The sequence below is a fragment of the Nothoprocta perdicaria genome, unplaced genomic scaffold, assembly GCF_003342845.1.
Source record: "Nothoprocta perdicaria isolate Ctin4 unplaced genomic scaffold, notPer1 scaffold_53, whole genome shotgun sequence".
Classification (NCBI taxonomy): Eukaryota; Metazoa; Chordata; class Aves; order Tinamiformes; family Tinamidae; genus Nothoprocta; species Nothoprocta perdicaria.
The window spans coordinates 286147-302378 of NW_020455788.1; the positions used below are offsets into that span (position 1 = coordinate 286147).

General features: G+C 40.4%; 1 protein-coding gene across 3 annotated transcripts; it reads left to right on the forward strand.

Annotated features, from left to right (window-relative positions):
• Positions 1-808: 808 nt before the first annotated feature.
• CIPC (CLOCK interacting pacemaker) lies at positions 809-8131 on the forward strand. Of its 3 annotated transcripts, none has more exons than XM_026048291.1 (5): positions 809-863; positions 2560-2635; positions 3288-3462; positions 4355-4524; positions 6593-8131. In XM_026048291.1, exons 3-5 carry the CDS (start codon positions 3390-3392, stop codon positions 7460-7462), a joined length of 1113 nt encoding a protein of 370 aa, XP_025904076.1. In that variant the 5' UTR covers positions 809-863; positions 2560-2635; positions 3288-3389; the 3' UTR covers positions 7463-8131. The 3 variants fall into 3 exon arrangements, with proteins under 3 accessions (XP_025904076.1, XP_025904078.1, XP_025904077.1); XM_026048293.1 differs by lacking the exon at positions 809-863 and adding an exon at positions 1791-1850; XM_026048292.1 differs by lacking the exon at positions 809-863 and having other exon boundaries at positions 2365-2635.
• Positions 8132-16232: the final 8101 nt, after the last annotated feature.

Below are 16232 nucleotides of genomic sequence, written 5' to 3' on the forward strand. Positions count from 1 at the left end.
TAACCTTCCATGACCAAATGCAAAATATTTTGGCAGACTTGGGGGCATCGGTACTGTTTGTGGAGTTCTTCCATCAAGAATTAGCTATTCCTGCTGTATACACTCATCCAGAAGATCCACTTCCACCTGCTGAGACTTGTTTTCCTGCAGTTCATGTAAACTATGCACTTCTCTTGCTACCTCATATTTACCAAATCCATAGAAGAAAAAGGGTATCTTCTACTCTTTATTTATGATTGCTCTTTCCTTTGCTACTTTCTCTCCTTGAGAAAAGACACCTGAAGCTTTGGACCTTTTTAGTGCTAGCTTTCCTCCTGTCGTGAATAGCTGTCTGCCTAAACGCTTTTGCCATTACCTAACATCCATGGCATCGAACAGGTTCTAACAAAACCTAAAATTCCTGTGAGGGAGCTCAACCGTCTCCCTAGTAGTCCAGGTCCTGGACATTTTTGATTGTAGAGCTACACAGTGAGGTCGACTCCTTAGTACCGTGCCACAGCACGCCAGGCAGCTCTCGACAGCCCTTTCCCCCACAGACCCCCACCCCCCTCCCAACGGTCACTCCAACGGTCGCGCCCCGCTCTCCCTCATAGGAGACCCCGTGGCGCCACTTGCGCATGCGCTGCCCCGGCGCCTTTCCCGCCTGCCAGCGGCAGGGCGCGGCGCATGCGCACTATATCTGCGCCGGCCGCGGCGGCGGGGCGCACGCGGCTCGCTGTACGCACGCGCAGAGGCTGCGCCGCCGGGCCGCCTTCCTCTTCCGGCGTGGGCGTGGCCAAGCGGTGAGGGCGGGTCGTGTCCATGGTGGCGGCTGCGCGCATGCGCGGCCCGGCGGCGCTGGCGTCAGGGCGGCCTGTGCGCAGGTGAGCGGCGGTGCGGCCTGGGGCGGGGCAGGCGGCGGTAACAACAGGAACAACAACAACAACAACAATAATGATGATGATGATGATGATGATGATGATGATGATTATTGATGATGATAGTGGTGATGATGATGGGGCGCTTGGAGAGCCAGGCCGGGCCCAGCACCGGGCCCAGCACCGGGCCAGGCCGGGCCCAGTACCGGGCCCAGCACCGGGCCAGGCCGGGCCCAGCACCGGGCCCAGCACCTGCGTGGGGCGCGGCCCGTAAGGGGTTCGGTCTGATCTGCTCTGCTTGGTTTTGTTAAGGAGGAAAAGCTGGGCCGGGCCTTCCTAGAAGGCGAGGTGACAAACGCTGTGTGCTTGCTCTGGTTTTAGCCCCCACACTCTTTCTGGTTCTGTTCCTTAGGGATTGTCAGCAGTATGTACCCCTTTCTTTAAAAAGTTAACTTATTTTGGAGAGGGATAGATGACTAGGGGATGGTTTAAACCCTATCTTTCACAGCAGCCTGTTTGAACCCTGACTATTTATTTAAAAACTGCTCTGTTTGTACCGTGAGTATGTAATTTAAACTGCTCTGTTTGTACCCTGGGTATTCAATAAAAACTGCACTGTTAGTGATAGGAGATGGTGAAGCAGGGTTTGTGCTTTTTCTTTCCTATTAAAATGCATGCTGCTTAAAGCAAATAAGTGCCAATAACTTCATCTATGATGCAAGTATGTAGTTTACTGGATTTCCGAATAGGAAATCAAAATTCTTTGATAATACTTTATCAAATATTTCTGTTAATGGGACAGAGCAGGATAGTTCTGGTCTAATCCAGAGGGTCTAATATGTATTTGACCCTAGGATGCAGCTGAAGGTTGGGAAGGGTACGTGATATGGGAGATCATAGTGTAACTATGCATTTTTCTGGGTTTTGTACCTGAAAGGGTACGGGAAGACAAGGCATTTCTAAGGCCATATGTCTACTGGGAGTGCCTTGCAGGTACAGTATGTGTTTCACATTTGCCGATATGGATTTCCCTAACCAGAGCACATTCTCAAGATACTTTTCTCTTTTAGAGGGAAAAGGTAGCAAAAGCAGAGCCGTGCAGGTTCAGCTGTGTTCATGCTGTGGGGTTTGCCCAGCACAGCTGACCTGCTTGGGGATGCAGTCCTTACCCATGATGGCTATATTAACTCTTGAGCAACCTTAACTCTTGAAGAAAGATAATTGCTTATGAACAGCTTCTCACTTTTGATTTCTTTTGCCTTTTTGGATAGAGAAATGACTCATACATTAATTTTCTACCTACATTTCATTCTTTGAGTTACTTAAGATGTTTCTCCTTCTGAAAAGTCTTCAGTTAATTCACTGTCAGTGATAAAAAAAAAAAAAAAAAATACACAACTGTCCCACTTCACTTAAATGAATATTGGTTTGATTACAGATAACAATGTACTCTTGATAACTGCCATTCTACCTTGTCACCCACAGTCCTGACCTACAGAGCACTCAAGTAGAACTGGTTGTTGAATTTTTGACAGTTAAGTGCAAGGAATCCTATTTCCCGTGTTAACTGTAAGGGGTTTGTTTTTAACTTGTCTGATAGAAACCTTAATAGAGTTAGAAGTTATTTCTGCAGAGTGTGCTTTGTGGATAAAGGTATTAGGAGTTACTCAGTAACTTTAAGCATGAAACCATTCTACTTCAGGTAAATTCGTAAGGATTGGCTGACCTGTGCTGTCTACTCTGACTTGCTTAGTCTCAGAAGAAAGAAGACGAGACAGGTGAATTCTAGCCCTTCTACCGCACCTGTATCTTTAGTACTTCTAAAGTACCTTGGTTCTGTGTTTCTTTTCCAGCAATAGTAAAAATTCTTCATAGAAGATCTTTAATGTATTTCTGCTTCAATTATGTCATAAGTTTGTTTTCCTTTTTCCTAGTTTTCGGGGGTTTTTTTGAAGGGGGGTGGAGGCAGGGAGCAGTGTTTTAAGTTGCCCTTAAAACTCAACATTTATGTCTAATACGGTATTCTTTTCTCCTATGTGGTGCAGGAGACTGAAAGATTGGATCATAGACATTTTCTGAACACTTAAGTCAGCCTAAGCTGATGGAAAGCATCACTCTAGAAAGTTTTATGAAGTAATGTATCAGTTGATACAAAAGATTGATGCCGGTCTTACCCACTTGGTAATGGGTTATTGAACATGCATTGAGAGTTTTGCAGGTAATAGGCAGTTGTTTTATTGTGTGATAAAGATAGCAAACGTAAAGCTGGGAGTTCCATAGAATTCTCCTGATTGCTGAAGAAGTGTAAGAAACCTGTGATAACCAAATTCCTGTGAGGGCAAGCATAAGCTCTTTTGTAATCTTATTCTGGTGAAGCTTTCTTCTTTGGATTCAGGGGAAGTCACTTGCTATGTCTAAATATTTTCATAGTTGCTCAATGGAAAACGTGTTGCAAACTGCCTCCAGTGCTGTGGAAACATGGAGAGAAGGTAGCCGCCTGTTGAGAGCTTCAAGGAGCTGTTGGACAAAGTGATGGAAATGAAGAGTTTAAACCATCGCTTCAACATGGCAGCAGCTGAGTCTGACAAGGACTCTGGATACTCAGGTTTAGAAAAAAAATCAATTACCTTTCTGTTATTTTGCTCAGTCATTGCTTTTGTTGGTTGCACTTGATAAATCAGTCTCTTTTTTAGACCCATGCTGCTTGATCTCATTTTCTGGGATCCTGTTTGGGCTCAATACAGGTTGAAAAACCATCTTTGCCTCAGTTTTTGGAGTGGAGCTTCATGTAGTTACAAAGATGTGAATCTTGAATGACATAGGAGTTTAAAATATACCTCGTAACTTATGAGACACATTAAATCTATTAATTTCTCTAGAACATGGAAATGGGAATGGAAAGATCACTTCTAGCTCACTTCAGTGATAAATGAGCCTCTGGGTTATGCTGTCTAATGTTTCTTAGGATGCTACCTATCTTAGGATACAACCTCAGAAGAGCCCAATAAACTAGAAAGTAATTTCAATAACAGCAGTAAAACATGGATGCAGCGTTCCATTTTAATATTCAGCAAAGCTATGCGAAGATTGCCTTTAAAGGATAAAAATGCTTTTGGGAGAGATACGTGCCTTCTTGGATTTGTAAACAAGAGATTTTAAAACACAGTGACTGAGACACAGTGATGCAGAATCCTCTAATTCTTTCCTGCATCTGGCTTCAGAATAGTCTTCATGATAGTGTGCAGGCCCTTGGAGATTAAATGCAAAGGAATGGAAAGTTTGCTTGGGAGCAAGCATCTGCAGAAGAACTGGCCTGGAATACAGGGTGTTTTAATAAAGAACATTTGAAATTTGTCGCAATGTGACTAATTTTAATGATATTTTAAAACCAGATTTTATTATTCTTTATAATTTGAATGAACAGGAACAGAATGATAGAGCTGAAAGTTGTTAGCAGGCATGTAAAGTAACCAATAATTGAATTTTACATCTGGTAGATGGAAGTTCAGAGTGCCTGGGTGCTATGGAGCAGATGGATTCAGAGGACGTGCTGAACACGCTATGTTGGAACACAGAGGATGGGCCCTGGCCGTGCCCGATGACTACAAGCAGTTCCTTTCCTGCGCTTTCTCCTATGGTTGTAATGAAGAATGTGTTAGTTAAACAGGTAGGGAAAAATTAATATATTGGAAAATGCTACATGCTCTCCAAAAAAGTGTGTTTTACTATTTTCCTTTCAAAAAGAATGAGGCAAGTTGTTACAGTTGCAGTACAGAAAGTAACTGTTAACTTGAAAAGTTCTGATATTCAAAACCTGCCTTTTTGAAGGGCAGCTAAAATCATCAAGATAGAACAGCGGGAAATGTAGTTCTCTTAAAGTAGAACTGCTCTTCTGCTAAACCTCATTGTCTCAAAAGGACCTGCCTAAAATAGATCCTACAAAATGTTCTATAAATAGCACCAGAGACTGAGCAAAAAAAAAAGTATCATGAATATATTTCTCCTTTTAAAAGCTGTTGTTTTCATTTTGTGTACTTAGATACTAGAAAACGTTATTAAGTTTTGTGATTCGTTTTGCTTGGTGATTCTTAAGTCCTAGAAATGTTTTATATGAAATGGGAAACGCCCTAGTTTAGGGCTCTACTGTGCCTGGGTATCAATAGATGAGGACTTCTGCTCCCAAAGTTTTCTCCTTAAGACTGCATGTTCTGTTCTCCATTTACACAGTAAACATATAGCACATGTAAAATTACTTCACATTTACTCAGGTTTATCAAGGTATTTGTCCTGTCCCCCTTCTGACATACCCAGATACTGTTCTTCTAAATATGTTTTGTCCTTGCCTCTGTGATAAGAAGGAAATAATACCAACACTTCACAGGTGATTGTTCTGTACCCCTGTTCCATGAATCAAAGCAAGCAGATCTGTGTCAGAGTAGGTAGCTGAATCTCATTTCCTAGTCTCATTCTCTTAATCGGTCGATCATACTAAATTTTGATGAGTTTCAGCCCTTTGGCTGGGGGGAATGGACTTGAGTAAAATATTTTATCATTTGCCAGCTTAAAATCTGTAAGATGACTGGGGGAATGGGGATGGATTTCAGGTGAGTTAGTATAGGGTCAGGAATAGTAACATGTCTCGATGATGACTAAAAACTGTATGTTTAGCAAGCTTAGCAGCAGCATTCTTAGTAGTAAGCTTTAGGAATTAAAGAAACAGCTGACAGTATGTTATGATTATATTGGTGTAACAGTAGTGGTGATGGCTTAAATATACAAAAAGTAAGACTTTTTTCCAAGAAGAAGGTACCTCTTACTAGACCATTTGGTATGCCTGGAAAAAAACAGGCATAGTTATCAGCCAGGAGATCTGATGACAATCCCTAATAATATATTAAAGGAGGAGGTAACATCTTGTGAAATTGATCTGTCCCCTTACAGCGAAGAATACAGCTTTTAGGAAAATAAAAGCTCAATTTTTTTCTCTCTCTCTGCTTGAAATTCAATGCTTTTAAGGCTTGTTGCTGTACCCTGTATTACAAAAGGTGTGGAATTAAATTTCTCTAAGATTACAACAGGCTGCTTTGCTTAGGCTGGTTGATATTCAGCATTTTTTTTTTTCAACTTCATGATTTTAAATTGATTGAAACTGTGTATTGTATTTAAGACTGCAAGACTTGCTGAACAGCTGTCATCTATTTTAAATAACTATTTCAAAAGCTTGCTATAAGAATAGAAATTACAGGTTTACAGTCGCTGTCTTTCAAAAGGGAAGGAATTTGAATTGCTCTTAGAATGTCTGTGCAGCATTTCTTAGACTCAATTAAAATATTCTGGAACTAAGTGTTGTGGTTATTTTTCAAGGTTTCTGTGTGTTTGTTCTACACAAAATCTGGTAATAATTCTACACCAACGTTGTAGAATATAAGCATACACAGTAATCCGCACATACAAATTCAAATTTAATTGCTTTTAAATGTTTCTGCTGTTCCATAATAAATGGATTATGGCCTTGATTCTAGCACTGTTTTTAGAGCATCACTGTTTTCTAGCATTCTGTTTTCAGAGGAAGGGAAGATGAGTTTGATGTAAATCTGTTCCAAATGCATTATAATGAAGTGTGGTTATCAAATACTGGGAAGAACTGACACAGATCATCTGTTTCACTGAGATTATTTTGCTCCTTCTGTACCATGTAGTTGTAATAATTCTGTTTTCTTGTTTGTGCTTTCCAGGGGAGTTCATCACAGCTCCAGTCTTGGACTGTCCAGCCATCCTTTGAAGTGATTCCAGCTCAGCCACAGCTAGTGTTTCTTCACCCACCGATCCCATCTCCCATTAACTCTCACTCTGTTGGGAAGAAGAAAAGTGACTCGGCTAATTACCTACCTATTCTTAAGTCGTATCCCAAAATAGCACCTCAGCCCTGCAAGAGAGATCACTCCTCGGATCTAGAGGATGGTGAGGAAAGCAGTTGCCATAAGCGCCTCTGCACAGAAGCAACCAAGATGGAGACTTCTCCCTTATCCAGGAGCATGGGTTTTCCCACTAGTCCTTTTACCCCCCTACCAGTAAGCTTTAAGTCTGCTCAGGATTCTAACCAGCAGAGTTCTTCAACTCTGACAAATGGAAAAGTGTCAGCTCTTCCCAGTTTTCATCATATTTCCACTGACACACAGAAAGTCCCAGGCTTGGCTCCCATTTTGCCTTTTGGAACCCTGCAAGCAACAAAGTACACCCCTCCTGAGACTACAGCACAGCACGTGATGCAGTCTGCAGTGTGGAGCCCACCACTGGTACCAGAGGAGATTTGCACTACCCCTGAGCTGCTCTTACAACAGCAAAGCAAGTGCAGACGCTTTCAGAATACACTAGTTGTGCTACGTAGGTCAGGATTGCTGGAGATTACCTTAAAAACAAAGGAGCTTATTCATCAGAACCAGGTGACTCAAGCTGAGCTGGATCGGCTAAAGCACCAAACACAACTTTTCATAGAGGCAATAAAGAACAATGCTCCACAGTCTTGGGCAGAGCTAGAAGCATCTCTGACAGGATCAGAAAAGGCTGATAGCAACATTGAGGATTCCACTTATTCCAATATGTAGTAAAACGGTATATAGCTGTTGTTCAAGTTACTCTTGTGCCTCAGATTTCCTGTCTCAAGCTTTTCCTTGAGCATTTTCTGAATCTGAGACTTAGAAACTAGCTTGCGATGTGGCATGGCATCAACAGCTTGTCTTCAGAGTCAGCGATGGGACTGCAATAGCAGGTGGAATGGGTGCTCCTGCTTCAGTGTCACCTTGAACTCCACGTTAGCTCTATGTGCTTCCTTGGACTTGGGAAGCTTAGATGTGCTCTTGCTACCATGTTCCTGTTATGTTGTGAGAAGATAATCATTTGCAATATTCTTCAAGCAAGCATCTTTCCATTCCTGTCTGCAGATAACCAGTTTGAGAATGGGACAGGAGGACAGGAGAACAGGCCCCAATGCTGGGCCATCCTCAGTTACAAGCAGGTGCAGGGAAGGGAGTTGCAGAGTGAGGAAGGAAAAAGGATAGTGGGTGGTACCTTCAGACTGCTTTACTGTGCTTTGTTGTAGCAGAGAGCCCTTCTTTTGGGTTTATTACTCTTTTGAATTAATGAATCTCTGCTTGTGTTGAAGTGGCGTTCTGTATTCATTGCAGACTTTGACCAAAGCGATGAGACTCTTAGGACCCATCTGAAATGTCCTGTTTCTGCGAGTCTATTTTTGCTTTTAAATTTATAAAACTGGGTGTATAAAAATCATGAAGCTGGCACTGGAAGTGTTTTTTTCCAAAGCCATATTTTGTTTGCACTATCCGTTAATGACTAGCAAGTGCACTCTAAGCAGGTGGCTTTGGATTTTATTTTTTTTTTACTATCTAATGGAATAAACATTGACTGTTGTTATTTAAAATACTGCACTAGGTTTCTTTTTTTTAATGGTACAAAAAGGCGTTCATTCACCAGGATTAATTTGGCAAGCCAAGTAAAACATTATTTAATCTATGTCTCTTTAGCTTATAAGACTCTTTTTTCCCCTAGGTGTTATGAAAGAGAGAGGTAAAGATAAAAGACCTAAACTAGCCTGAGGTGAAACAGGCCCTTCTCCCATCCCTTTATTTTTTTGAGCAGATGAATGCATCTGTTTAACCAAACTGACATTTTAATCTTAATTTGAACCATCTGAATTTGAATTTTTTCAAAAATAATTCTCCTTCACTTAAGTTTATATCATTCATAGCCTGCTTGCCTTGAAATATAGCCAGCACCACAGTGTGCATAAGATGTTAGGCATTATTAGTAGAGCTCGACAGCTGTCATGTTGCAAAAGCAGTTTACAGACATTTATTCCATTTTAGGGTATTTAGATGCTTAACTCTAAGTCAGTCCCTCCCATCTGAAGGATTTTTTTCAAGAAAGCTTAGTGTAAAAGAAAACCTAGAAACTTTCTTGAGAAAACTTAGTCTAACAAGTAAGTTTTCTGCTTGCTTATGGTGATAGGGTCAGTGTGTTCCTTTCTGCTTGAAAATACTTTCAAAAAATTATGCAGCCTGAGTAGCTGAGTATTTCGGTGCGTTGACACTGCCGTCACCTGTTTCAGCTTAAGAAACCTGGAAGTAGAGTGAGTCCCTCGATGCTAATTTGTGACTAGACCCCTTCACTTTTTAATGAGACCTCCAGGAATGAATAGTTTAAGAGATCTTGGAGAATGTTTTCATAGTCTTCCTAAAATACGTGCATTGGAGAAACTGCAAAGAGTTTCCCTCTTGATCACCTTTTTAGACTCATGAACAGAAGTTCACGCCTTGAGAAGAGGAGAAATAGGAGTTGTATTTGCACTAGCCATAGGCCTGAGAGAAGTTTCCTAGCAGGATCTACTGTGGACCCCTAGTCGAGCAGCAGCAGCAGCAAGTAGCAATGCCTTCTGTGCTATCCTGCCTACCTGCTGGACACTAGAGCAGTACATGAGCTAAGATTTTTGTGGATTGTGCCCTGTCATGAGTTTTAAAATACACCTGCTGCTGTTATGGGTTGTAGACAGCTCATAACTTACAGCACAGCAATACCAAAATCTGACCAGAGAAGGCAGAAGGCACTTTAGTGCAATGGGATGTTGCTGGATCTGATCTTGCTGTTTTGAGACCAGTTGTGATACTTCTGTGCTGCAAGGTGTTTGGCAGGATAGATGTGGCAGTATCTGGGACTATTTATGAAAGGTGCCCGAAAGACAGGAGTGTTTGTGCTGATCTCCTTAAAGGAAGGAGAAGACACAGTAGGAGGCAGTTCCATTGATCAGGTACCCACAACAGTCCTAACGATGTGTTGGAAAACATTTAGAGTATGTGTTTATTTCCTTTGCTCTGCTTAGGCAAAGGGAAAGTAAGGCTGGTCTTGCAGGGAGTGCTGTTCTCTGGCATATGAGAACTCTAGCAGACAGAAATCTGCTAGATGGGCCTTAAATCTTTCCAGATCTTTCCAGATCTTTCCAGATGGTGTAATATGTATAAATGTATTTTCAATAAAACCATGAATGAAGTCCAGCAGCTGGGGTTAGAAATCTGTTGCTGGGTATTTAACAAAATCCAGTGGAGAACTATTATAAATCTGGGCCCCCTTAGGGAATATATCCCTAGATAATTATACATCTTGATGTAACTTTTATTGAAGGATGTTGAAGGCCCTTAATGACAGATATGTCGTCAAATACCTTCCTCTTTGGTTTCTCTTAGCTGCCTTTATTCTTGGAAGCCCAGTTAAAGCTTTAAACAGTAAGTGCTTTCTTGGCTGGAAATAATTTTAAAAATGGGTTAAGTTGGAGCTCTGTTGAGAGAATTATTTGATTAGATATGGACCAGAATAGATCCTGACAATGATCAGATCTGCCAGTGGCCTAATAGAGTTGAGGAGAAACTTGAGCACTGAACTTGCAGATTTATATTTGACCTTTGTATTAACAAGCTGTCCTGGATGCAACTGTGCACACCTGGGAAGTCATTAAATTTGCATGCCAGGGCCTCACTTGGTATGACCATTAGCAGGCAGGATAGCTTGACGGGTCAAACATTCCTGTTTTTCTATTCAGGTTTTAGTAGATGTTGGTATTTTTAATTACTTTACAGAGTTTTTTTTTTTTTAATATTACTGCTCTAGTTGGAATCTTGGAATCTAAACATTTTCTGTACCTTTTGGTCCATAGCCAACTCTGAATACAGTAGCTCTAGAACTCCGTTACAGGACATGACCTTTTTGCTGAAATTTTACAGAAACAGGTTATAAATATGAATAATAATAAAAAAAAGGGATATACTTGAAAAGTATGTGGTTTATTCCGATGTTGTTACGCTGCAGAGTCCTCAGTCCCCAAATGTGCTTTATATACAGCTCCACAACGGAAGTGGGAGAGTGAAGATGAAAAAGTGATACTATGGTACTACTCTGTGAAGTGTGTCGTGTGAGCTTCAACAGTGACCTATGCATGAATTAAAGAATTTCTAGGAAAAGCACAAAATAAAGGTGGATTATACAGAAATCTAAAAATATATTCTGGTGGGTAACCATTACTGTAGATCTGTCATGACAACCTGGAAGAGTTTTTACATCTCCTAACTGTTAACTTCTTGTGATGACTGTACATCACGCTCACAGTCTGTGCAAAGTAAACTCCTACACTGTAGCTAAATCTTGTCAGCCAGATACACAGTTTTACATTGTGAGGTGAAGATATATGTATCTTGGCTACTGGAAAAAAAATGTTTCTGAGTGAAAAATTTTCCTCTTTCTCTTGAAAGAGGACATTTGTCAACTAAATCTGTATAACAACTTCTCAGTAAAACACATTTTTCAAAATATTTCAGCCTCTTTGCGGTCTTTTTCTTTGATCAAAGGTCAAGTTTACAGTGAGAACTAAGCTGCTGTTCCCAGGATGTCCAGAAGACTTGTGGATGGAGAGCCCCTGCTAAGATGCAGGAGACTTGGTTAAAGCTCTTTCTTCAAATCTGACAGAGCAGGAACTTGAATATTACTGTTTTAAGATCCAACATCAGTGCCTTGGGTTGAAATCTTTTGTTCCAGAATGGGAATCTCTGTGAATCTTTTCTTGCTAAAGGATGTTGGTGTAACTCAAGAAGGAAATTTTCCAATGTCATCTTGCTGTCTTCTGGTTAGCTTTTCCTTTGCATCATGAAGACACTGCCGCATGATGTCAGGCCTATTCACCTTCATTTTACTAAAGCCAAAAAAGCAGATTGCTGCTTTCAGGTGACTTGTCCATCATGTTTTCCTTTCGTTGTGTGACACTCAGAAAAACCCAAAGGGAGCAGAATCTCATCTAGGATGAGTATAGCTGACTATTATTGTTTGCATTCTTACAATTTCTGTCACAAAAGTGGGATGGAAGGCCTCTCTGCACCACGTTATGCTCTGGCTATATCTTCATGATGCCACCCTTCAGGCAGTGCTATATAATATATATGCTCAGCTCTATAATGCTGCACTCAGCATTATGCAGCTAAGTAACCCACAACTGTGTTGTATGATCCAAAGCATATGTGACTTCTCAGCCCTTGTAAAATTTGTTCCTGCTTTAAGGTCTGTCCGTGAGATGGACGTAACTTTTTCTAAGTAAATTCCTGCAATATGAAGGCGGAAGGAAATGTTGAGCGTTCAGTCTGCTCTCCTGTAGAGCACAGTTTCTGAGACATCCTTAAATTCATGTTTGAACTGCAGTGCGTATGTAGAAGCAACAAGTCATGATTTGAAAACTAGTGGTGAAGAACTCGCATGAATTGTTCAAAAGCTAATTATTCACTATTTAGAATATACCTCTTCAACTGAGCCTGAATTTATCTGCTTTCAGTATCCAGCTGCTGGATATTTTGCTTTTTGTCTGCTGAACTGAATTGCATGCTGTGACATGGCTGTTTTCACTCTGGGCATTTATAAACTGAGCAGATCACTCCTCAGCTTTCTTTGTTAAAGCAACTGATTAAGCTCCTGATTCTTTTCAATCCTTTATTCATCTGCAGGACTCTCATTTGGATTCTTTTAAATTATTTGAATGATTTTTTTTAATTGAGCTGCAAATGCTCCAAGCAAAACAAGATTGCTGAAAGATCTCCAGAATATCTTAACTCTTCAGGCTGCTGCTCTTACATTGTCTATATAGGAGTCCCGCGCATTTGGCCTCTTCCAGACTGAAAGTCTAAATCTTCTTTGGATCTGTTGCTTCAGAGATAAGTGGACCACTGCCTAGTAAGTGTATTTCCACACTCTTTTTGAAAGCAGTTTGCAAAGAGGAAGCAAGGCAAACTGGTGTTGGTAAGTGACCAGTCTGATTCCCTTCGGCCTGCTTCTCTTCTCCAGATTTTGTTTACTGTAGTCTTTATCGGTAATTTTATTTTTATTCCACTTATTAAGAATAATATTAAGATCAAGAATCAATTTTATTCTCATCTTGGGATGATATTATAAGATAAGTTGATGGGTCTGTATGAGAAGAAAAGAAAGGTAATTTTAATGCACTGCACATTATTGGATTACTTTTGTAACCTTTCTGGCTTTTGTGTCATGTTAAATGCTCAACATAAGTATAATATCAATGTTTTTCTGCCCTGAACCAGTTTTTAGTTTTCATTTATATAAATAATGTAATGTCGTAAATTTATTTGTCAAGATCTACTTTTTACAGACTTCAATAGCTTCAGTTATCTTTGTTGTCTGTTTATATGTTTAGCTAATGAAAATATGTGTGTTACTCCATTATTTCCCCTTAATTGTCTGTTCATTCAGATCAGCTTACCTACAGCCTGACAGGCTAATGTACAGGCTAATGTAATGTCCATTCAGTCTTCCCCATGACTGTTTTCAGATCACCGTGAAAGATTTCAATTAATTGGAAATAGTACTTCCCTGTTAGCTCTAGTTAAATTTTCAATCACAATTTATTCAGACTTGCTGACTTAAGAGTGTTTAATAACTGTTGTTTAAAATGTCCTAAATTACTGTTTAAAGTAGAAATCAAGCTGTTATCATGATGGGAGAGGAATTCATCCGGCTTTTTTTTCTAATCACTCAAGAGAAAATTTTGTGAAATGCTTTTGCCATTCTGTACTGCAGCTTTCTAATTTCCATCCCGTAATGGAGCAGTGCCAGCATGAAGATTTCTTCTGCATCTAATACATTCTAAGAAGTGGAGGAAGTGGGGCTTTTTAGGGCCTGAAGAGGATTGTTTTCTTCCTGTTTTTATTGCTATTAAATTAACTGAGTTAGTTTAGTGGAGCTGCAGTGCTTCTTACCAAGCCCACTTGAACAATTTAACCTTTGTCTGTAGCAATAGTGAGTTTTCTTATAGGCCACTTAAATCTAACAGGATAGAAAAAATCCAATAGCAGACGACTTGCAGGACAGAAAACCAGTGTTTTTTGTTTTTTAATAGATTTAATAGAAAATTTGCTGAGTGACTGTCAGTATTAAATGCTGAGTGACTGTTGGTATCAGCTGCATGTGTATATAACAATACATGAAATATTGCAGGGTCACAAAATCCATGTCGTAACCAAGCTAACTGCTGACATTTCAGTCCTTAAAGTACTTTATCTTTTGCACCTTTTATTTTCTCCAAGCGTTGTCACCCATGTAAATCAGAGTGTTATGCAACATATCCATGGCTAGAATTCAGGGAAGGATAATCATCCAATTGAAATGCACTGTCGCATCTCACTGTTCAATATCCCATCACTGCCTGTGGAATTAGCTTGCAGCATCCTTACAGGATAATGCTTTCTGAGAGCACTCTGAATGTGGGTTGCTGACACTAGTCGCATGAGAAATAGCCCGAAAGTCTGAAATCAGTTATCTCTACACGAATTGCATAAGTGAGGTGTCTTTGAGCTTGGTGGTCATCACCTGAACGCTGAAAAGCTACCGGATGCATAGAATGAACTGTGGCCAGGTCAGGAGGAACAGAAACGGAGAGGGGAATTGCCTGGAGTGTCTAACACCCCGGTGCTTGTGGCCACCACAGCGCAGTTGCAACGAGAGGTGACTCCATTCAGAGCGAGATGCTGGTGCACGGACACACCAGGGGCCTTTGCTGGTTTGGGGAGCTGCTGGCTGGCAGTTCCAAGCAAAGCTCCTCTTTCTGACTGCTTGCCACACAGCCACAGCTGTGAGCTGCGTTTTTGTGCTATACACGATTAGTTTCTTTGAAAGGTTGGGATGCAAACAGGTAAGACTTCCTTTGCAGCAGAAATTTTCTTTTCTTTTCACCCGGACAGGCTTAAAACAGTGATATTAGATGTTAGTGATGTTAGAAACGCCTCTGCCTGACACTGGAGCCAATAAAACTATAGGAAGCATTAAGCTTTTTCAGAGTTTCTGGGGGCTCTTTGTTTTGTTTCGAATGCCATTGCTTCTGTAGCACCTAAATGCCACAGATCTGAGAGATTAAGGCCCGATGTGAAGGTGATTCGTTTATCAGTGAGCTTAACTGGGTGAGTGGAAGCAAATGAACTCCAATAAAATAAAAAACATCAATTACTGACTGGAAGGTAAAATTATTTTTCACTACCACTTTTCCGTTCCATTCTGTGATCAGGTGTTTTTACACATAGGAACACTTCAGAGAAGTTCCTGTATGACTACTTCATCTCACTGCAGTGGCAGCTCGTGCAGTAGCAACCGAGCATTTGGTAACCCTGCAAAGATTCACTACTACTTCTGAAAAAGCAAAAATGATACCTGTAAACACTGCCAACATCTCACACTAGTATGAGGAAGGCAGGAAAATGACCCATTGTTCTCCAAACCTTAGCCTAGCTTTGGCAATGCTCGGATAATTCCCTTTGCACATCCTGCAAGATCAGTTCCATATTATTTTTGAATAAATGGGCTGTTGCATTCGTTTAGATCTCTTTAAAAATCTATGAGATTAAAAATAACCCTCTATTTTCCCGACATTGTTTCTATCTGGAAGGAGACCAAATATAGTAACACCCAACTCTTCCTGGATTCTTCTCAGGCATTTCCATGGTATCCAAGCTTCAGGTCAGAATTACTTTTAACTTGAGTCTTCATAATTGCATGATATTGATGCTGGCAATTATGGTCAGACTTAATGTTCAACAGATTTTATCGTCAGCAGTGACTTGTCTAATATATGCTTTAGATTTGTTTTGTTTGAAATTTGGTCTGGTTTCTTTAATTTCGTAGCAGATCTTGATTTACATATGACTTCTCTGATGTGTAGTGTCTGCTCTCAATCTTGTTTTAATAATTGCAGTTGTACAGTATTTGACTCCAGTGACAAAATGTTTAAGCCATACACTGTTCTTCATGTACTGTAATTTTCCATCCTTTTTTTTTCCCAGTCTAGACAATCACATCAGGTAAAAGTAGGAGAATTTTGAAAGAACTGGTAGCCATATGGCTGATGCCTGAAATTTCAGCAATTTGATGAGATGGAAGTGGAAAAAGATGAAAAAAATCCATGAAATTTATATTGTGAGTAGGCGACAGCTGTTAGTAAAGGAGATGAGGAACAAAGGTAGAAAGAAAAAGAAATGTTATGAAGGATTTTCTCATAGATGCGTGAAAATACATTTTTAAGGGAGCTAGCCACCTACATAATGTCCTAAACCTATTTTCCAGGCCTCTCAATAGAAATCTGAACACTATGTTTTTAACTGATGATTACTTTTCCCCATTTGATATAGATATACAAGCTGAAATGTATCTTCAGGGTGCAGCTAATTGACTTGTTGCCCTCAGTGAATGCCAAAGAATACGCTGTAGGTCTCTATTCATGGCTTTAAGCCTGAGAATTGCACTCAGGTCCAAAGCACTTGGCACCCC